The sequence below is a fragment of the Harpia harpyja genome, chromosome 18, assembly GCF_026419915.1.
Source record: "Harpia harpyja isolate bHarHar1 chromosome 18, bHarHar1 primary haplotype, whole genome shotgun sequence".
Lineage (NCBI taxonomy): Eukaryota > Metazoa > Chordata > Aves > Accipitriformes > Accipitridae > Harpia > Harpia harpyja.
In genome coordinates, this window is record NC_068957.1 from 6572069 (window position 1) to 6595367 (window position 23299).

Sequence of the window (23299 nt, forward strand, 5' to 3'; positions counted from 1 at the left end):
CAGCATTAGTTTTAATGCCAGTTATTATGCTGTCTAGTAAAATGGACTGGGCACAAGGAGTAATTCGATTACTCCATGAGCCTTCATAATTGTGTGGTGCACCACATAACCACGCAGGATGAGACACGGCAGCCACAATGCACTCACTTTATTAAAACATCAATTATCAAACCAGCAATGTACTTCTGGAAATGAGATTATTCAGGAAATACTGATGCTTGAGAAGGGGAGAGACTTGGACTCCAGCCCGGTTCCTGAGCTGACCCCAGGCAAGCAGGTGGCTTGCGATGGCCACACACTCCACCATATGTTATTCCTCAGTGCTGAGCATTGTATTAGCATCTGTGGTCTCTAGATTCATAGATCTTTTAATTAGCACAGTGGAAAAATGAGCAAAACCAGCAACAAAATCAGTAAATTAAATAATAGAAGCTTCTGTGACATATAAAGCATATAAAACCATTACACTTTAGCCTGGTATTTATTCTCTTCTGATGATTGAAATATTTAGTCCAGAAAAATTTCACTCAGATAAAAGCAGCCATCTCTTCACGAAGGATAACAAGCAAAGCGTCCTGAGACAGACGACAAAAATAGGCTGTCTTGCAATCTCGGTGGCTCAGTTGTTCTCTGACCTTTCCATAGACAAGCTGCAGTCCAAAACCCCCACTGGCCATTAGCTGGCAAGGAGGACCAGTCTATTCTGTTGTTGTTTCCCAGTACAGCGATCCTACACTGCCTATTGAGCTTTCCCAACAGGAGGATTTTGAAGCTCTGGCCAGTACATGCTACAATTAGCAGCCTACATACTGGTTGTCTTTCTGGTTGACAGGAAGCCCCACCTTTAATTGGGAGCATGTTTAATTCCTCCAGATCCTGATGCACAGGTATCAGATGAGTGAGGTCATTCTTCTAGTATTGCCTCCAGCGTTGTTTGGAAACTTTGCTTGGTTGGCACTCTCACCTGCATGGAAAAAGGCAAAAAGCTAACCTTAAGTTTGAAGAATTTACTTAATTCATGACTGAAATACTGAATTCACAAAGCAAAATCATTATAAATAATTATGGCTTGGCTACTGTATCATGTGAAGTGTGATATATTGGTTTATTATTAACAAGCTTATATTTCTTATGGCATATAAGTCATTAACATTTCTTGCTTAGTAAATAAATCGTGGAACTATGTCGTACTCTTCTAGTATGTCATTTTCCTTTTGTACTAACAGTCAATTAAAGTGTTAGGACATTGACAGCCTCTAACTGTTTTCCACTCTGCCAGTGTTGACTGCAACCTTGAAACAATAACATTCAGACCTGGAAAATTTTCTGGCTGATGTTGCATGACATGAAGTGTGTGTTTTTATTTGCATGACCGCATAGGTATAATAAAATTCCCACGTTAATGGACTTGTGCAAATACCTCTCAGAGGGTGCTAAATTACTTTTCAAATCAAGTTTTGTTCCGCACTGGAGCTGGACCTCAGAAAAGAGTATGCTTGTTGAAACTTCTTCTGCCAAACCCAATTAAAGGTACATACTAGAGAAGCAGTGCTGGGTGAATCAACTGAGTGCCTTGATGACATGGTGATCAAAGATGGTTGAATGAAACTGCATTGCTGTGGTAATCATTCTTTTTTTCTCTTTTTTTCCCTGCCTTCCCCTTAATTTTTTTTTCCCAGGTGCGGTTAGAGTGGCCAACAGACCTCACAGTGAACCCTCTAGACAATTCACTGTATGTCCTGGACAACAACATTGTCCTGCAGATCTCTGAGAACAGGCGTGTGCGAATTATTGCAGGACGCCCCATTCACTGCCAGGTGCCAGGCATTGACCACTTCATCGTCAGCAAGGTGGCCATCCATTCGACCCTGGAGTCAGCCAGGGCGATCGCTGTGTCTCACAGCGGCATACTCTACATTGCAGAAACAGATGAAAGAAAGATCAACCGTATACAACAGGTCACAACCAATGGTGAGATCTCTATAATCGCTGGAGCCCCATCGGATTGCGACTGCAAGATTGATCCTAATTGTGACTGTTTTTCAGGTAAGGAGATGCTAGTTATTTCCTGTCTCTTATCTGTTGAGAACCCCTGGCACAGCTGCAGATTAGCAAAGTGACGAGGGGAAGGAGAGACGAGCAATGATTCATTTTCCTTGGAAAGCCAGAAACGTTATCAGCAGCTCTTTGTGGATTTAATCCGTTGGATTCAGAGACGCGAGTCTTCCAGTTGGCACTGGAGGAACCTCGGGGTGGTCTTAGCTTTTCCTCTTTTGATACAGAGCTTACACATGATTCAAAATTAGCTCCAAGCCTGCCTTTCTGCGTCAGCTATGTTTGCCCATGTTGAAGATGGTACCGGCCCCAGTGCAGATTGCACCTAAATACTACTGGATCAAGCAGCCCTTCTCACCGAGCACCAAGGTGTTTCACATCAAGTGAAAAACACTAGCTTATCCCTTCTCATCACTTGTGTCACGCTGCACAACCAGCAAAATGATGCAAACACATAAAGTTAAGAATTTCTTCTTCTTTGTGTGTTTTAAAATGGAACAGCCAGTGCCAGGCCCACACTGCATCACCGGACGTGCTCAGCAACGCAGCTCCTCTCCCCTGCATGCATCAAAACAAATTGTGGCTTTTTTTTTCATAAAAACATATTTCATAATAGGACAAAGGACAGCATTCCCATATACAGAGGTGTGCAGTATGTTGTCATCTTGTCATCTCTAAGAACCACTGTGTTCAGCACCCTAATGTCATCATAATTCTTAAGCCTCTCATTTCAAGTAAAAGGTTAATTACTGACAAGAAAACATTAAGTATGTCAAGAATGGAGAGAAAAAAATGTAAATGGTCTTCCAGAGAAGGTGGTTTGCTGACCCAGCATTGTAATGATAATCAAAGCCTCATGTGCATTGCCAAGTGCTGCCAGCTTCAGTTATGGCTGTAGTAGACCAATGCTGAAAAGAATCCGATTCAGGGTTCCTGTTGAGGGTAACTACCCTCAGTGCTGAAAAATTAAAAACTGGCAAATCTAATGATTGTGCCAGGGCTGGGTTGGTGAAAGGCAGGGTCAGCTTGGCAGAAAGATCAGCTAATTTATCCATCTCCAAGGAAGAACAGGGTGTGCTCAAACTCTTCAGCAAATTTCGTTTCTCAGGCAGGAGAAGGGGAGCAATACAAACAGTAATGTATTTTTCTCTAAGAGTGAGGTTTAATATGCTTTCTTGCTAGTTACAGAAAATTCTGCTCATGTAAAGTCATTTTGATATGCATATACAGCCCATGATAATGCAAATATCCTCCTCAAACCCTAAAATGCACAAACCAAATAAATTATCAAGTGATATTGGAAGGGGTCGTTTCTCAAGGCGCTTTTTGTCTGTTGTTCTTGTTTTGTTTTCCTCAGTGTTGAGTTTTTAATAAGTATAATCTTTCCTTCAGCGTCATTTTAGTTGAATTACTGGGGTTTATTTTCTCTTTGTTTTATTTATAACATGATTCTACTTTAACAACATGCCAACAGACAAAAAGTAGGGAATGAAACATCAGATGTCATGATTTTTTCTTTCACAATTTTGCCATTAAAGCTTTCCTGAGCAGCAGGGTTTTGGCCTTAGCAAAACCGTTGTAAATTAGATAATTTATATTCTTGTTTGTCTTCATTGAGGCTAATTTAGAATTGCACCAACCTTATATAATAGGGATTTAATTAGTTGGAAGAAGATATTGTTTTATTGACCTGTAAATGATACTGAGGAGAAGCAGTGTGTCAGGTTTAGGGGCTCAGCTTAAATATGGACATTACAGATTACTAAAATTACCATTTCTCCTCCAGGTGATGGTGGATATGCCAAAGATGCAAAGTTGAAAGCACCTTCTTCTCTAGCAGTCTCTCCTGATGACACACTGTACATAGCAGACCTTGGCAATGTTCGCATCCGTGCAGTCAGCCGAAACAAGGCTCACCTCAGTGACACGAATATGTATGAGATTGCGTCGCCAGCGGACCAAGAACTGTATCAGTTCACCATCAACGGCACCCACCTGCACACGCTGAACCTCATAACGAGGGACTACATTTACAATTTCACCTACAGCGGGGAAGGGGATATTGGCACCATCACCAGCAGCAATGGGAATTCGGTTCACATCCGCAGAGACACGAGCGGGCTGCCCCTGTGGGTCGTGGTGCCAGGGGGCCAGGTGTACTGGCTGACAATAAGCAGCAATGGGGTTCTGAAAAGAGTTTATGCCCAAGGCTACAACCTGGCTCTCATGACATATCCTGGAAACACAGGGCTTCTAGCAACCAAAAGCGATGAAAATGGATGGACGACTGTGTACGAGTAAGTCCATGACATTAAATGCCTGATGTAAGAAACCCTATTTTAAAGGAACATTGAAATTTTTGTAGTCAGTTCTAGTAATTTAAAAAGACACCCTGCTACTAACACTGCATGAGAAAGGACAGGTAGTGCTGTTGCACAAGCTTTTACAATGAAACACTACCATTTTAAGTGCCAAAGACTGTCACGTGTAGAAGCTCTGTACATAGTACCCATTAAGTGCAGCAGAAACTGCCTGAAATTGTACTTCATTTGCACTTTATTATTGTGAATCTGTTTCTCTAAATGAAAATATGATTGCGGAATTTTTTGTAACTAAAGAAGTAGAGGCAAGTTGTGATACGAATCAGGAATTTGCAAAATTCCCGAGGAAGGCAAAAAGGGGAAAATTAGCATACTTATCAGAGAAGGGAGTGTTGCAAAGGAAATTGAGAATCTCAGTGGAAAGAATATTCAAAGACAAGAGTGAACTTGTCTCTGTCAGCAGGGGAAGAGGATATATAATAACAAAAGAATATGTAATAGCAAAAGGCTATATATAAGGGGAATAGGAATGGCCTCATAAGCAATACCTTCAGGAGACCTTTGACGGGACTTCTAAAGAGCAAGACAAGACAGTTAAAGATGCAGTCAGAACATCCCAGTCTGGTCCCAGAGAGAGAACCCAAGAGAAAGTTCATTTTTTATTTATAACGAGGTGTGATGTATCAGGATTTCTCATTATTTATAATTAATTGTCATAATCCCCGTTTGAGGATGTGACAAGTGATGGATGGAAATCATATGTTAACATTGCAGTACTAGTTCAGAGTCTTCAAGGAGGATAATAATGCCTGCTTTCTGTGGAGCATAGGAGTTCATGGTCAAAAACTGAAATGAAAAGCCATCCAGGTGAGATACGAACAGAAAACACGTTGAGGAGAATTAAGTTACTGCATAAGTCACCTGGAGAGGCAGTTGAGTCACCATCATTACAGGTTTTTAGAATTATATTTTCTTGAAATGGAAGTAGCACAAAAGCAGAGAAAACTGCTGCCTAGTGCATGGGATTTTTTTTATTCAAGGGTATGTTTTTCCATCCTGCCCTCTATTATTCTGCCAAAGACTAAACTGATAGAGTGGACATAAGTATAAACCATTAGAGAGGGCCATTTTTGACAATATGCAGGAAAACAAAACCATACAGGGCCTTCCTGGTTCAGTTCTCATTATCAGGCATCTATTCATATAAATTTAAATTATCTTGCAACAAGACAAAGCTCACTGTTGTCCTGGTGCTACTTAAACACTCATCTGAGCATTACCTTTTATAAGCAGAACTAACTTAATATATATATACTTCTTTGTAATAATTTCGACACTGAGAGTGATCCATTTAAATCCCTACTTGAGGTTGGCATCAATCCAGACCATGGACCAATGACACTTTCAAAAAGCTTTTACAGTAGCTCCAAATCATGCCTATTACTTGTTAAAATGCTGAACACTATGCATTGTTGCAGGGCCTTGATTGTTAGAGCATGTTAGAGCAGATTATTTTCAGTCATGTGCTACTCAATCTCGGTATTCTTACTCTGTCCCACTGACACTGAGTGTAAACCATTTCACACTATTATTGCTTGTTCCTGTTGTCTTCTGGCAAGCTGTTTGTTAAAGTATGACTCAAGCATAGTAAGACCTTTTAAAGGACTTCACCTGCTTGCAGGTGCCTCCCATTGTATGTAAAATAGATTTCTTCACAAAGAAATACTTGTGCCTTGGAAGGATTGATACGATGTATGTGATTAACACAAAGAAGTTTTGCTTAATTAAACAGTTTTTTCATGCTTTCACAGCTTTAACTGCAGGCTAGGTAACACTGTCCTCACTGATGCTTCGAGTTGTCCAGGCTTTGCACGACTGTGCCCTTCTGCCAGTCTAGATCAGTCACTAGAAATTAACAGAATTACAATTGTTGGCATTACAAAAACAATATCAAAATTAAATAGTGAAGTCATGTCTTTAATATTTATGTTCAGTCCAATATTTTAAGTCATCTTCATAATATATTACAAATTCCTGAATGGCCGATACACAGACTGTCACCCAGTCTGCTGCAGTCAGAGGGGTAGTTGACTATAATCAGTGCTGCGCTGAGTAGATGTGCTTTCAGGAGACGCTGCTCACCTTCTGCCATGAATAGGTCATGGGGCGTGATGATCCTTAGTTATCCTTTAACCAGACATTATTTTCCAGACAGGTCACATTCTGAACTGACACCCGATTTCAGTTTGAAAATTAGATTTTTTTGAAGGGTTACTTATATGTGAATTGCTTCTGAGTCCTGTATGAACATAGTATTGGAGCTAAGAGAATTATCATATAAGCAACTTTCAAATTGCTTGGAATCATCTTCTCCATTTAAGCTAGATTTGCATTCACATCCAAAAGTTCAACCCATGGCAGTGTCAAGCTGAAGTAGGGATGAGTTTGTTTAACAACACGTATCACACATACTTGGGAATATGAGCAAAGATAATGAACTGTTCAGAACATCTACCTGTATGTCAGATTCACTCACAGAGGGAAATTATTAAGAGGTAGAAAACCACCTACAAAAGTACTTGTCATCCATCTACTCTAATCTGATGGAATGGAAGTACTGAAAGAGCTCTTGCATAAAATTATAGCTAATGTATAATTTTCAGTCATCTAGATTTTTTTAATATTGTATCATTAAAGCTGTAAGAGGGGAGGGGGAGCTCTGTGCCTCTATTAAATCAAGGACAAGAAAACACCTGCAAGAAACAACTCTCCCTGAAAAAATTAATTAGACCGCTTTCCCTTTGAAATGATATAACTCTTAACTGTGCTACACATAGAAATGAAAATAGATTGTGAAGCTATATCCCCAAGTGTGCATTTCAAATACTGGTGAGCACTTCCTCATGTGAGTACTGAAATCAATGCAATTATTTGCATGATTAAATGGTCACTGACATGATTAACAGTGGCATAACTGGGCCCCAAATTAACATTAAGAAATATGTCATGATTCTGCCCCTATTAGTATGGGTAGGACATTGCTCTGCAGGAACTGAGTCCCAGTGTGCTACTATTCATCATGTGAAAGGTGGCAGAACCTGTCCTTGGAGGGTTGGGTTTCTTGGAGCAATCTGGAATAAAAAAAAAACCTTTAGATGGTCACATTGTGGAATCATTGCTGAGACGCTAATCTGCATGTTCTCCTTGAAGTCAGTGGGACCATCTACATGAGTAAGAGTCCGTTGGCATGTGCTCTAGTCTCATTATAATTCAGTACCGTATCTGGCCAGCCATCCAGTAACAGTTTATCCCATTTTCAGCTACACAGTGAGTTTTGTATCTCGACAGCAGCACTATCAGCAGCAAAACTAGATCCTTAGCGAAGATGGATCCCAAGTCTTGTGCACAAATACATTCCAATAAACTGGCTGCATTTACGCCATAAAAATGCATGATTTGGGGATTTTTCTGTGGTACGGTAGCGAATCCAAATAACCTAGCAAGCTGTCATATCTGTTTGATGAAGCAGTAAATGAAGTATAACTGCCCAATGTTCATGGGGTTTTCTAATGATCAAAAGTAGTGGTCTGAGTCAATTTTAATTGCTGGGTGTGGCACCCAGTCAATTTGCACAGAACCTGCATAAGGGTAGAATGTAAATAAATTGCATGATGTATATGAGGGCAGTAGGAGGTGAAAGAGAGAGAGATTATACTGTATTTAACATTTGATTAATATTTTTGTCAAAAAACCACAACATGGTCACTAGTTCATTCTCCAGTGTTCCATTTGTAAAGAACAGCTGCTGTATTTTTCTTTTATATTGGGGGGAAAGGGAAAAAATCCTGATTTTTTTTCGCCAATACTTCTTGTGACATAGATTTTTGTCTGACTAATTAGGGGGAAGTAAAGATCCTAAGGAAATGATACCAACACATTAAAGTGAAGGACATAGCCAGATCGTCTGCTGATGTGAATTGGAAGAGCTCCATTGGAGGCAGTGGAGCTTTGCCGGTTGATACACCAGCTGAGGATATGTTTTGTCAATGAGAGGAGACAGTTAATAAAACATGAAAACTTAATTATGCTTTCCTACCTGCACAAATAAGTTTCTATTTTATGAACATGAGTTGGTTTTACTCATGCAAATACATCTGCATTATCAGTGAGGTGTCTTGGATGAATAAAAATGTGTTAGCATCAATAAGGTTTTTAAGACTGGAGGCATTAATGTGAAACAATATCAAGCACCAAGCAATGTTCTGCATTGTTTTCCGTGTGAACCATCAGAAAGAACAAATATATCTGTAGAACTGAAAAGACCTGTTAGAAACACTGCTCCCGAGCTTTTTTTGAATTTTTGACTTTTTCATAACATGGCCTGATGCACATAAAGTACTTTAAACTAAAAGAATTTCCTTAGCACTGATGAAATTTAGGTGAACTAGAATGTGGTGCTCTAGATTCTGGTGCTGTTACTTGTGATGAGAAGTTCCTGCTGATTTGAGTAGGCCCGTGGGAAACCTAACACAAGAGTAAAAACCATGTAGGCAACTTAATCGCTGCAGATTTCAATCTAATTTTATCGCTATTGTTACGCTTTAGGTCCCCTTTTTAAATTCACCATTCATATTATGTACTTCACACATCAGCAACAAAAGGCAGTTTTTGAGTGTTGTAGGATCTAAGAATTGGTTTTATTTAAACTTATGGTAAGAAAACGCCTTTTTTGGGGGTGAGGTGGTTGCCTGAATGCCGAGTGACCTCCAGCGGCCGCCCTCCTGTATCACATCCCAGCGGGTTAAACCCCCACCGCAACGCTGAAACCTCTGGCAGAAGCTGAGTGATGTAGGTAGCATCTCAGACTATTCCCAGTTGTATTTTATCCAGCACCACTGAAAAAGAGTCTAAGCAGGAATTCGGATTAGGGAATGAATGCATTTTGAGTGAATAACTGGACCGATTCTTACCTTTTTACTTATTGCACAGTGTTAACAATGCTTCTTACTTTTTTCCCTTTTTTTTTTTTTTCCTTTAGGTATATCTACAAGGCAATAGTGATACATTTTCATGGCTCTTTAACATCATGTCTTGCAGGTATGACTCCGATGGCCATCTCACCAATGCAACCTTCCCAACCGGGGAAGTCAGCAGTTTCCACAGTGATGTTGAAAAACTGACGCGAGTGGAACTTGATACTTCGAACAGAGAGAATGTGATCACAGCCACAAACTTCTCAGCTACCTCTACAATATATACTTTAAAACAAGGTAATTAAAGCATTTCTGTTATTTCTTCCCTCATCATTACGTTTCAAACCCTAGACATTACTGCATTCTTAACTGTTTGCCAAAAAAAGACATTAGAATTAGTTCATTTGTTTCTTCCTTGCTTCAGTACAAATAGCTAGATACTACTTATAATCCTCCTGGGATACCAATTAGAAACAAACCACAACTGAATTCTTTTCCTCCTAGAAGAGTCCCATGGATGGATTCTAGTTACTGAAATCTCCGATGTCTCCAGGCATTACGTGCTGGTTTCTACTTCAGTATGTGGAGGACTTAGACTGACCTATAATACACTGAGCTTTGTTATTCTGAGAAATATTGCCCAGAAGAATGACATGTTCCACTGATGTTTTACACTGAAATGCCTTGTTTGGCCAATGTTGTGAATTCTTCCAGGTAGTGCTGTGTCCTGGGGACAGCACTTGTAGGAAGGAGGAAAGCACGACCCACTTCTGCTGGTGACTGCCTTGGGGATGAGATTTTGACTCAGCCCCTGTAGACAACACATTATTTCCCTGGCAATATCATATCTCTCCGGAAGAATTTACTCTCTGCCTAATGGAACTGCCTCGGTGCCCTCCTCCAGATTTTGCAGATTCATCACCAGAGTTCTGGTTTTATATAGTTTAATTGATCTGGGTTTTCTTCTCCTTGTTGATTTTCTTGTTTTCAGTGGCTTGTTCAGGTTTTTGCTCTCTGATTTCCTTCCAGGTCTGCTATGGAAAAGCTTTGTAACTGAGCAAATCACAGAACTTTTCTTCCTCTCAGTTTTTGTTCTATAAGAAAAAATAGGAAGAACTCACCTAACAAGATACTCACTCATTTCTCTTCACTATTGCATTGCAGAGACAGCACTGAACAAGTGGAAATAATTATACTGTATTGTTGTATCACCTGTTAGGCTTTGTCCAAGTGACCCCATCTGCTCTCTGCATCATCTACTGACTGCCTGGTTGTATGTCTGTCCTTAAATCTGAAACTCCTCAAAGTTGGTATGTTACCAAATTCTGCCTCAGGAAAGCGCCAGCACGCTATGGGCAGTGCCAGAAATGAACAGCTGTAGTTATTATACCTATCATATTTATGAATTCATATAATTTGCATATTTCCGTATCTCTGTGAAACTATCACAAAGCACCCTCTGAACAACCAGTCAGACGTGGTATCCTTACATCTGAGTCACAAGGTCTCTTTTAATGTAATGCCTATTATCTTCACTTTCTGACATACCCGACTGTTTTCCACATATTCACCTCTCAAGAGCTGGACCAGTTACTTCTGTGTGGACCAGCTAAAAAAAAAAAAAGGATGCTTTTCATAGTCCCTAGCTGGTATGAATTCAATTGCATTTTAAGGGTGAGACTTTCACTTTGTCTCTTAGCACTAAACATTCAGGCTCATGACCGAGTTGCCCCCTGACAGCTGAGCCACAGTAACCTCCTGCGTGCATATCCCTAGCCTGACCAAATGCAAGGCGATGTGGCTCAGCTCTGCCTGCAGTGGAGGAATTCCAGTGCCCAGGCAAAAGAAAGGGAGCGTGCAGTGGCTGTATGCCTTTACGTCCTTGCAGCGGAGACCTGATCTGGACCCTCCGCGTCCTTCTGGCAGTTTTGTGGAGGAGGAGGAGGAGGCTGTGCTAGGTCATCCCAGCTGCCCTCAACAGCCCTCTGCAGCACAGTCCCGAGCCTCTGGAGCTGCTCGCTGTGCCACCGTTGCTGACCCGTTCATTTTTCTGCCAACAACCACATCCCAGTGGGTCTCTTGCACCAGGCTTCAGGCTCGTGGCTGACCGTCACTGTGCCTGTACCCCAGGGTCTTGCTGCTAATGGGGAGGAGGAGGAGATTTTAGTACGGTGATACAGGGAAAATGGACAGAATGGGAGACTGGCCATCATCCTAGACATTTTGAAAACAGCTTTCATGCTTGACCTCAGATACTCATTGCAGTCGCTCAAGCAGTACGCTATCCTGTTAATAGATCCCAATGTGCTAAAATCATCAGAATATCAGTGGTCAAAACCCAGCCTATGGGTTTACATACTTTTAAGCTGAAAGCAAAAACTCTTTATTCCTGCTGCAGGAAACCTTCACAATGGAAATCATCAGGCCAAATGTAATAAAAAGCTCTTTAGACATGGGAAGGCCTGGAGGTCACAGGTTGCAAAAATCACACTGCAGTTGGTGTACGTTCAGCTGTCTGTAACCTAGGGACAAACAAAGCCCTATTGCACCTAACATTTGCTTCATAAATCTGGAGATCTGAACTTTTCTCTGTTGCCTGTTTTTGGTTGTTGTTTTTTGACAGATAACACGCAGAATATCTACCGGGTCAGCCCAGACGGGTCTCTGAGAGTCACCTTTGCCAGTGGAATGGAAATCACGCTTAACACGGAGCCTCATATTCTAGCAGGGGTTGTCAGCCCCACTTTAGGGAAGTGCAATATCTCCCTTCCTGGGGAGCATAACTCAAATCTCATTGAATGGAGGCAAAGGAGGGAGCAGACCAAAGGCAATATCTCCACGTTTGAGAGAAGGCTAAGGGTAAGGCTTCCTCTTGTGTAAAGTGCAGTGTTCCCTTTGAAAGCCATTGAACTAAAATCATGTTGAAATGTTCTACTTTGTAAGGAGAGCAATGGAAAGTTTGTATCAATGGTGGGCCCCAGCCATGAATTTCAAACCCAAACTCCTCCGACAGTCACAGAGATGTTTGATCTCTGTTTGATTTTGGTTGTGAGACTTGACCTCAAGACATAATTACTTTTTTTCTTCCACTTCTTTTTCAACGAAGAACTTAATTATGGCTTTGGAAGAAGCTGTGAGCAAAGGACAATGCGTAGTTACTCTGGCACAGCAGCAGAGTTGGAGCCACAGAATGCCTCTCTCAGATCTATTGACCCTCTTTCTTCTGGGGGAAATAACAGGTACCAGCCTCTGCCTGGGGCAGAGGGTCTCGCAGGGCTCACCTTGGGTGTCCTGGCCAGTGCGTTTCCTGCAAGCCAGAGTGATGTAGAGCCTCCCTGTGTATCCAGACAGGCTGTGTGTTCTGCCCTCCACCACACGCTCTCAAACCCCCTCACTCCCTCTGGCTGAGTTGCACTATGGCCCTAATAAAGAATTGCTTTAACATTGCCTCCATGGTTTATTTTTATCTGTGAGGAGAGCTCGCAGATTACAATGACAGATGGTCAACATTCAGCATTTGATTAGGTAACACTAAGGCTCAAAGAGACTGCTACCTTGCAGAACAGGTTTTTTACAAAATCAGTTCTGTTTTTCACATGAATACTCTTTAAAATGCCTGTACCAGTAGTACGTCTGGGAATTTTGGCTTTAAAAATATTGCATTATTAACTACAACCTTCCTGGATAGGTATTGTCTCCGAAGGTACATCTGTTAGCTCTGAAAATACAGAGATGGTTATTAAAATCTCTGGATTGTCTTTTGGTTATGAGATATGATATATTTTTTGAAACTGTATCATCTGTTTGGTTTTCAACTGCTCTGATCAATCAAAAGTGCGAGACTTGGATGGACTGGCCACTGCATGTGAAACACCTGTTTGAAAGGCCATCTTTCAGATTTGACAGTCACAGTTACTTTATTAGGATCTTGCAAGTTGAGGAGAAGCTTCTGGCTGCCGCTGCTCTGCCATAGTGTGAGTCCTCATGGCCCTGTCTAGAGAGGCAGCTGAATTTATTACAGTGGCAAACGTGTTAAGATGGCAGGATCCAAACTATGGCCTCCATGGCTCACATTGCCCATTCAGTTGGGTTTTGTGTGATTTTGTGCTTAGATATGGCGCATTTTTCTTTAAGGATCTTATGTAATAAAATCTTAAATGGAAAGGATGTAGTCAGTCATCTCTTCTGCTTACATTGCCAGGGCCAAGTTGTTCATGACAGTTATATTTAATATAAGTACATCACCCTGCACAGTTTTCCTATTACACAGTTCATGTTTTCTATTGTTGAAATTGATTGCAGGTTCTTTTTAACTCATTTTCACTTGCTTCTGCATGATCCTTAATATTGCATACCAAAAAAGGGAGGAAATTCACAAATTGGTCAGGATTAAATGGGTTCTGGCTGGAGGCATAAAATGTTCATTGAAATACTGCAACACTGAAGCTATCCGGAGCTCAGCTGATTGACCTGCCTCTGGATCAGCCTGTTGGCGCATAGAACCACTCGCGTACTCCTCCTTCTCCTCCTTCACCTTCATCCAGTGAGAGGACGGAATGTGAAGGTGAAGTGTAAGAATGACTTTGATGTGCTGCTGTCTTATATTCTCTGTCCCTCCAAAAGTATCCACTAGCATCACAGCAGTGACCATTGCATTGTTATTACTGTAAATTGTGTCTTTTTATACCTACCCAAGATCAAGGGGGCTTATGGATTGCCCCTGCCTACTCAGAAGGACAAGTCAGCTGCCTGTATGACAATAGTTTCCCCTCCCTTGACTGTAGCGAGCTCTAGGACCATCTGTCTGAGGGCTGTCAGGGCAAGGCTGGAGGGAACCTGGTGGGATAGCACATTAAATGAGGATTTGATACTGGGAAGGAGGAGAAATATTCTGCGCATAGGATACACCACGTAAACAGACACAAGAGAAAGGAACAAATGGACTATCGAGGCTGTTACTGCCAATGAGAAGGACTTTGGAGGATAGGTGAAATATATGGGTCCTGGAGTTCAGCTTTAGCACTGAGAAGTTTGCGTGGGATGCTGATGGAGTGGGGAGTCGGTGGAGGTGGAAGGAGCTGGAACAGTGCAGTTGACAAGGAAGTCAAAGGAGCGGCAGGATTTACCCAGAGACAGCTATCTTGCCTGGGTGATTAAAGGAAATATGCAGGACAGCAGGAGCAAAAATACCATCATATAATGTGTTTGAAGCAGTAATGCCAAATAATGAAAGGGATTTAGGGCTTGCTATTGACAGATGCTTGAGTGCTGCTGGGAAAAAGAAAAAAAAAAAAAGTAGCATCATTAGAAGCCGTTATGCTGGATGAGGTTCTGGTGAGACCTTCTGAAAACTTCTAGTGAGTTGTATTTTAAAAAGAAAGTTTTTAAACACTTAATATGCCATGACTGGCACAATAGGAAGCGTGTTAGAAAGCTTGCAATGTAGGGCAGAAAGAACTATGCTGAACTTTGAAAATATATGTAAAGAAAAGCTCTGGGGATTGGACCAGTTCTCAATGGAAATGAACAGACTTGCAGGAGCCCTCAGTTGAAGAAAAAAAAACAGCACAATGGAAGAGTTTTCTGAGAAGAAAAAGAAAAAAAGCATAGAAATGAGGTTTAAAGATGTTACTTAGAGATCAGTCGTGATACTGCCATTGAAACAAATGGCTTTGAGTGCTAAGAGGTATAAATTAGAAGGCAGGTAAGTGAGGATGAGATACAGGATGACCTAGTTGAGAAGAAGAAAGTTTTCCTTCTCTGCCTGGTCCTAACCTTTTTAATTCTTAATCGCCATTAGCAGCCATCTTGAAAGCATGTCACTCTATTAGTGTTGTTTCCCGTTTTGGAAAGAGGCCACTGTTCGCACGTTCTGAATAATGCTGTAAACCCTGTGTTTTAAAGAGTGGGATTTTTGCATGGTGTGAATTCCCTGCTCTAGAAATAGAGCAGAAGTGAGTAAGTTAGTTAACTGAAATGCTAGAACAGACATCTGACTTTGTCTCAGTATCTAAATCAATGTGGGAAACAGGAATTAATCACAGGTTTCCTTTAAGTGCAGAACTGCCTGCCCTGGTGCTTCCTGAAAGTATATAAAACAGTCTGTAGGGATGTATGCATTTTATATTAATAATAAATCTATGTACAATCAGGCATTTTAACATCAATCTTAATCTAGCAAGACTTCTTTTTTATCAATTAAACTGCTATTTTAATTGACTTCTAAAAATGAAGCAAAGGCTGTTGTTAAAACCAATGAGCATGATGCATAGTAATATACTGATTAGAATGCAGCTCTGTTCCCTCCTGTCTTTTGCATAACTTAGAGGAACTTGGCATTGGATGCAGTCCAGGTTTTATAACTGAATATCTACAAAATTGAAAATTGAATGCTTGGCCAGTCTTACTTATTTTTGCCTTTTTTTTTTTTTTCAATAACAAAAAAGGAAATAACTCACTGGCCTCAATTCAAAAGTCCTGCAGCTACAGGCTTTGACAGCTATGTTTATTATCGCATTTAGCAAATGATGTCCCTTTATTTACCAGTCTTACAGCAAGTTCTAATGATAGAACCAAATCCTCTGCCAGTGTGTATCAGCTTACGTTGACTCAAATCAAAACACAGACAAGGAAATAATACAATCATCTCATCTGATTTACATATTGTAGACAGTTTAGGTTTGAGAATGAAAGTCAAGAGACTGCACATTTATGTGATTATTTACACTGCAAAATTTCTGGCTATAAACCTAATGGAAGTAGAGTCAACGAATGTTTAAAAATATATAATAAATACATCTTTTTATGCACTAACATTATTACTGAAGTCAGCTGAATTTTCTCCCTATTTTCATCAGCTGAATTTCTGACCTGACACTGCTTTAGGAAACCAGTTTTCCCTGGCTTGTAACAGAGCCCATGAGCTCCAGCCTCTCACAGGGGCTCCATACTACATTGTATGTACGTTGGAGGAGTCGTCTTTAAAAAGCCAGTGGGATTTGAAATCAGCTTTTTGGTGACAACGTTGAAATGAGGCCTCCTACCCATGTATCGTCTTGTCTTGCCTTCAGAGGGGTGTTAAATTTAACTAAAATCTAAGAAAGTAAACAAATGAGACATAAAATGTGGAATATAAGGGAAGTAATGGCATCCACCCAAACCTTACCTTAAGTCTGTGAGCTTTCAAATACTGCTGCTATCCACTTTGCTGCTAATTCTGCCTCTGTTTGGTTTTCACTCTTATTTGTTGTATCGTCCCTGAAATGTAGATTGCAAGCAATTTGTATTCAAGACTTCCCTTTCTCCTAACTGCATTCTACAATAATAATAATAATAATAGCAATAAGAACATTAAATATGTACATAGACGGTAAATGAATATGAGCCAGAGTATATCCCCTGCTTGCTTTTCAGTTATTTTACCACCAAGAGGGTTTGTTTTCAGAAATTGCAAGAAGTTTGCAAGAAATATATTGTAATACACTTAATCCATCAGACTGTATACAAGCAAACATAGTTGAACTGAGCATCCCATTTTACTTGGGCTCCTTAACTATCATTAGAGCATAAATTGTAGTAGTTACAGCAGTCTACAGGGGTATATAGGTATTTTACAGCTATTGTAAATGAACACTATTAAAGTTAGACATGTGTGTATATAAAACCCCAGGAATGGTAGTTGAAGAAAGAACACCTGCTTCTTCTAGATTTTTCAAATTATTTTGTATCTAAAAACAGAAAGGGTAAAGAAAAAAATGTTCTTTCTAATCACTACCACCATATGATCCCAGCTTGAATTATTAAACAGGTATTCTTAACCATTTACTTTACGGCTATGCCTCCAGGTCTCAAGAGCAAGCACTGTGCTGTGCACTGTGCTAACACCTGCACTGACATCGTCTCTGCTGTAAGGAATTTATTAATTGGAATAGATTAATACAAGCGATTGGATAAAATGCAGTAGATTAATACGAGCACATTGAGCATTGATCTGAAAAAGACAAGTCAATGAACAATGTCTTATGGTTCCCTAAATTATATCTCTGATTTAAATGGGGTTTAATGGTGATTGCCCAGTGACTGAATGATGTAAGGAGGTAGATGATAAAAGCGCTGGATACATATATTTTGTCTTCATGAATCTGGCTCGGCTTTGAACTTGATTTCAGATTGAGAATTGGGCTGCCCCTCTGCATTTTCCCGTTGGACCATAAATGTTAACAGATCATAGCACAGTCACTGTTAGTCTGTCAGACACAGCGAATTTAACAAATGCTGCGGGTCCCAAATGTGGTGAGAAAGCTGCAACAAGGAATATGGCTGGCAGCAGGCACGGCTGCCCCTGGTTTTCACGAGCTCTGGGAGAGGGATGGTTTTGTGAAGAAGCTTGAGGACGCCGGTGAGCGGGGTCTTCGGGAGCTGCAAGCACAGCTCTTCCCTTTGTGGCACCAGTGTGCGACCTGGCATGGGCTATCCCTGAGCAGTAACTGACCTGTCAACATTAACGGAGCTTAAGAGAGAGGATGTGAGATAGGATGGCTTTGTTAATTTGTGGGCTTAACTACACATCTTTGGCTGGAATCAAAACGTCCATCCACTGAGAGATGAAAGTTGAGAAGAAAGAGGAAAAACTTAGGAGAAGGTGAGAGCAGAGGTGTGGGTTAGCACATGGAAATAGGAAGCATCCTGTAATGCAAAGTATAGTAACACTGAATGCAAGCAGCATTTTGTTTCTTGGTCCTCCTGTTTCTCATCTGAATATTTTTCTATTTTCTTGTTTTTCACAAGGCCTAAATTCCCCATCATAACGTTAAACCAGTGCACATTTTGATTAGAGCTGACATAGAAATGTTTGTGTGGTGCCTAATTAAGATGCATTTTTTTTCTTACCTTACTGTATCTTTGTGTTTAGGCCCACAACAGAAACCTGCTCTCCATTGATTTCGATCATGTAACCAGAACAGGAAAGATTTATGATGATCATCGAAAATTCACTCTTCGGATTATGTATGACCAGACAGGACGCCCAATTTTATGGTCGCCCATCAGCAAGTACAATGAGGTCAATATCACTTATTCCCATTCTGGATTAGTCACCTATATCCAAAGAGGAACCTGGACTGAGAAAATGGAGTATGATCCAAGTGGGAACATAATTTCCAGAACATGGGCAGATGGTAAAATATGGAGTTACACGTATTTAGAAAAGGTAAATCATTTCAAAAGTAGATTGTTGTACCAAGGCAAAATATTTGTTTTGATATAGATATTATATTGTGAACTATGTTGTAATGCTATCTTTTGCAAGAGTGTTTAAGACTTTTTAAACAGAAAATTTATACAATTACATAACCAGATAAAAATGTCTCTGGACATGCTTAGACCTACATGTCACCAGTTCAAACCTGCCATACTTTAGTTCTGAAGGAAGCTATTAGTACCTCAGATTTATTTAATTGGTAAGTAGAAATGACTTCTTGGTCCCAGTCCAAGTTCAAGTGAACAAAGGACACTCTCACTGGTGAAAAACATGTTGCCACTTCGTATAACATAGTCAAAAGTATAACAGTCACTGAGAAGGAACTGTTCCCTCCCCACAAACATGGTTCTTTTAAGCCAAAATTACGAGGCAGTGAGTACAAGCTTGCACCTACTCAGTGCTGCACTATAAAAAAGGGATTGCTCCTGTGAGGAGAAAGATTGCTTCAGTATTTATGAGGGCTATTTGAGGGGGAAAATATTAATATGAAATGAGTTATTGCTCTGCTTTTATAGTGACTTCATGTCTAAATTGCCTGAGTATTGTAATTTTCATTTATGTCTATAAGTAATGGTCACAAGATAGGGGAATAGGTGTTGTACAGACTAAGGAAGAACAGCATCTCCTTCACCTGTAGAAGCACCTCATTTGGTATCATCTTGTCTTTCAAAACCAAAAAGCCAATCTGTATTTTTAAAGCTTTCGGAACTTACTGTGAAATGGTATTGAAACAGTGTCCTTTTAAACTTTTTTTTTTAAATAGCAACATCTTGGACTATCCAATATACCCTGAGTTTGCAGAACATTTTCTCTGAACCTGTTAACCACAGGGAGAGGCTAGGAGGGGGCAGGTGAGGTAAAACTGATAGGGGGTATTACACGCAGGAAATCCAATCACTTTGAAGTTATATATTTAAAAGTTCCAAGTGTATACTTTTAAGATAAACTTTTCTGTACTTATTTTGAATGTATTTAAGCCTGATCTTCAAAAAACTTGAACTTAACCCAGAGAAAAAAATTATTTAGACGGGAGAATGCATAAAAATGTGATTCTTTCCTTGTCTGCATGCAGTATGGTTCTTGCATGTGTTAACAAGATTGGCAAACCCTAGAAGCTTCAGAAGTCTGGTTCCGATAAATTTGTCAGGGCTTCTTTTGTCTGTATGCTCTTCTGCAAATTGCAAGTAAACAGGCGTTTAGTACAGCTTTCAAATATTGGGCAATATGCCTTTTGGAGGAATCTTTCCTTTTTTCTTTGGGCCTAATGGACCATAATTTTGGAAAGATGTATGCTTCTTATCTTTCTAAACCACTTTGTCTGTTCTTAGTTTATGACAAGCTTATAAATAAAGTCATATAACTTCAAACTGTTATTCTGGAATTCTGCGCAAGTGGCCAAATCCTGATCTTGTAGAAGCAAATGGCAAAAGATTACTGAATCAGGTAGCAGCAGGCTTGGGTTTTGCTGCTACTTGTCATTAAAATTATTGAAAGTCATACACACTATGGACATAATCTTCCAGCTATTTAATGTACTTTCATCACTGTTTGTTCCTTGTGCCAAAAAAAGATGAATTCCCTGTCAAAATTAGACATTGAGATATCATTTTGTGGCTCCATTAAAGTCAATAACTCATTGTGTTAATTATATAATGATTGCTAAAGGTTGTCTGAAACCTCGTAAGACCCAATGATTCCTTTTATCAAAAAATCAATTATATAGTTTGCTTCCAATTCATAATTATTTAATTTTTCATTTTTTAGCACTTGAGTTAATTGTACATCTTCAAAAATCTCTACCCGTTCCAAAACTAGCCCCAATAATTTAGGTTTTAAAAAGCACTATGATAGTAGCACTGTAAATAATTTTTACTGATGAGATTCAGTTCCTCTTGTTTTGGTCACTTTCCTCAATTAGTTAATGGTGTTATAAAATCTCCTGAATACTCCAAGCTTGCTTCCAAAATCCTGCCGTTTACCGCCAGACAAAATAGATGAGTGGCTGCATGTGTATGTTGGACAGAAATGACATCTAGTGGTGAAGCTCAGCATTTCTGTGTATTCCCAGTAGAGCTCCAAGTAATTGCCACTGGCTATTTGTCTCGATATACCATGTGGCATCAATCATTACGTGGTTGACCAGGCTCTGGTTGCTTTTATAAAATGACAGCTTTGGGGATGTTTATGAGCTACCGTCTGAAATCCTTTAAAACAATTAGAACCCAATTTGTGCAAAGAGTTGAAAAATCTATTGTAATATTATTAGGATGAATTGGGAATTAATTTTTTTTCTCTTTATGGTATACTCTAATAGGCTAGAGAGGATACTAAGTCTCAAACCCTTGTACTGTCTAACCTTTTACTATCCCAGACAAAAGTGGAAAAGCCACAAAATGCTGTAGAAATGGCACACAGGGGCACTAAAGTTATATTAGAGATGTTTCTGATCTTGTTATTCATACTCTGTCAATGGCAGACAGCTTAAAAACAGGCCCGGGAGCAGTATATAGAGAGAGGCGTCACATCAGTGCGAAGAGAGAGTTCAGCCAGTGGTTTACTGCAGATTGGGGACTCTTGACTGAAGGTGAAAACAAAATAAACACTGCGCGTGTTAGAAATGCTTGGCAGACCGGCAATAAAGCGATCAGAGAAAGCTCGGTGTAAAGGTCTGTCGTCACCAGTTGGCAGAGGGTAACTCGCGAGTGGCATATGTTGGTGCTGGCTGGCTTGTGTACAGGTGACAGATGTCTTTCACCAAGGGCAGGAAGAAATACATCTTGGGAGGGCAGGGGGCCGGGGGTGCAGAGAGGATGGCCAAGGCTTAGCCTATCTTTGGTCCTTTGAATAAGCACTTGGGTTATTTGTCAGAGCAAAGTGGCTTAGGGCCAATGTTACTTAACACATTGCAAGGCTAAGCTCTCAGTGTTTTCTTCCCAGAGAAGATTTTTGAGCTCAGAGGAAAAAAAAGCCTTTTTTTCTGATTTCTTTCCCCAATGCTCTACGAAAAAGCAGCCACACTGTTCTTCATAACGCATTGTTTTGCATGACATCCCAATCATGCAGAAGCCGGACAAATTTGCTTATGTGCCTGGTAGGTTTGGGCTGTGAGCTAAGAACGGTGCAGTGTCAGCGCTCCGTCTCAGCTCAGACAGTGTGGCAAAGATGTGCAGTGCTCTGGTCCAGCCAGGCCACTTGCTGGAGCTCGGGGAAGGCTACAAAGTTCCCCCATACATTTTCACTCTGTGTTTTCATTATGCTTGTTTTCAACGGTGCCTGTTCACCAGTGGGCTGGTACTCTGTGACACTGTGACTTTGCACGTGACTGGTGAAAAAGTTGACAGAACCCAAACTTTAAATTTGCACAGAAGAATGTCTGCCATGCTTGCACATTCATCTGCCAAACAAACAAACCAGATTTCGTTGACCAGCCACAATTAACCAACACAGGGCAAATATCAAGTACCTGTGTAGAAATAGTTTTCTTTGTAAACATCAAGAACCAGAGATAGACATAGTCACACCAAAGAACCTGCAGACTACTTTCATCCACCTGTAAGCACGGAGATACTGTGACCTCTGGGGCAATGGGCATTTAATAGAAGACGTACAGAAAAAGGGGTAGGTCTGTGCTAGAGATAGGCAGAGCGCAAATAAAAGCTAAACACCTTGCACACACCACTGAAAGCTTCCCCTTTCCACCTCCCCTAGAAACATCTGCTGGTGCAGATGCTCTGCCTGTGTGTGAGGAAGAGGCTCCCTCTGTTTTTGCTTCCTGGGAGGATGACCTAAATATTTCAAAGCAACATAGCAAGTCAGCATGAGGCTGAAATGCTACTGAGAGCCACATCTGCCTTCCAGTTTGGAGGTCCTTACCTCTAGACTTATTATTATTCTCCTCCTGTTTTATACCACCTTGCTGGCCAGGTCTCCTGGAGCTGAAAGCTTCACTTGGAATTGTACAGACAGTAAGAGCAAACAACAAGAGTGGGTGGTTGTTTCACCATTTCCTTCACCTTCAGGCACTCACTAGACGAATAATCATTTGCTTGATCAGCCACTTACACTGTCCTTCCTGTTTGATTGCAGTCCGTGATGCTCCTGTTGCACAGCCAGCGCCGCTACATCTTCGAGTACGACCAGTCCGACTACCTGCTCTCGGTCACCATGCCGAGCATGGTGCGCCATGCCTTGCAAACCATGCTGTCCGTCGGGTACTACCGCAACATCTACACCCCTCCGGACAGCAACGCGGCTTTCATACAGGACGTCACCAGAGACGGACGGCTTCTGCAAACATTATATCCCGGGACAGGACGCAGAGTCCTTTACAAATACACCAAACAGTCCCGACTTTCCGAGATTCTTTATGATACTACTCAAGTGACGTTCACCTACGAGGAATCTTCTGGGGTTATTAAAACAATACATTTAATGCACGATGGGTTCATCTGTACCATCAGATACAGGCAAACAGGTTTGTGTAACTGTCCACTTTTTGCTAAAGTTTTTGGCCCTGATCCTGCGCTCACCTGGCATGAATTTCCATTATTTTTATGTCTACAAGTTCTTATATTTTATGTTTCAGTAGAAAAATGTATGTGTGTATCTCTACGTCTGTGTCCGTAGGCATATATAGCTGTCCCATTTGAAATACAGTTTTCTTTTTATTGCTTGGTATGGAATAGCTCTTA

General features: G+C 40.6%; 1 protein-coding gene across 3 annotated transcripts in view; it reads left to right on the forward strand.

Moving 5' to 3' along the window:
* Window positions 1-23299, forward strand: part of TENM1 (teneurin transmembrane protein 1) — a 346769-nt gene that overhangs the window by 317603 nt on the left and 5867 nt on the right. For all 3 annotated transcript variants that reach the window (XM_052813749.1, XM_052813752.1, XM_052813750.1), the window contains 6 exons: window positions 1680-2046; window positions 3842-4352; window positions 9474-9646; window positions 11973-12208; window positions 18261-18557; window positions 22695-23082. In XM_052813749.1, the coding sequence (XP_052669709.1) occupies window positions 1680-2046; window positions 3842-4352; window positions 9474-9646; window positions 11973-12208; window positions 18261-18557; window positions 22695-23082 (1972 nt within the window). The remainder of the gene's footprint in view (window positions 1-1679; window positions 2047-3841; window positions 4353-9473; window positions 9647-11972; window positions 12209-18260; window positions 18558-22694; window positions 23083-23299) is intronic.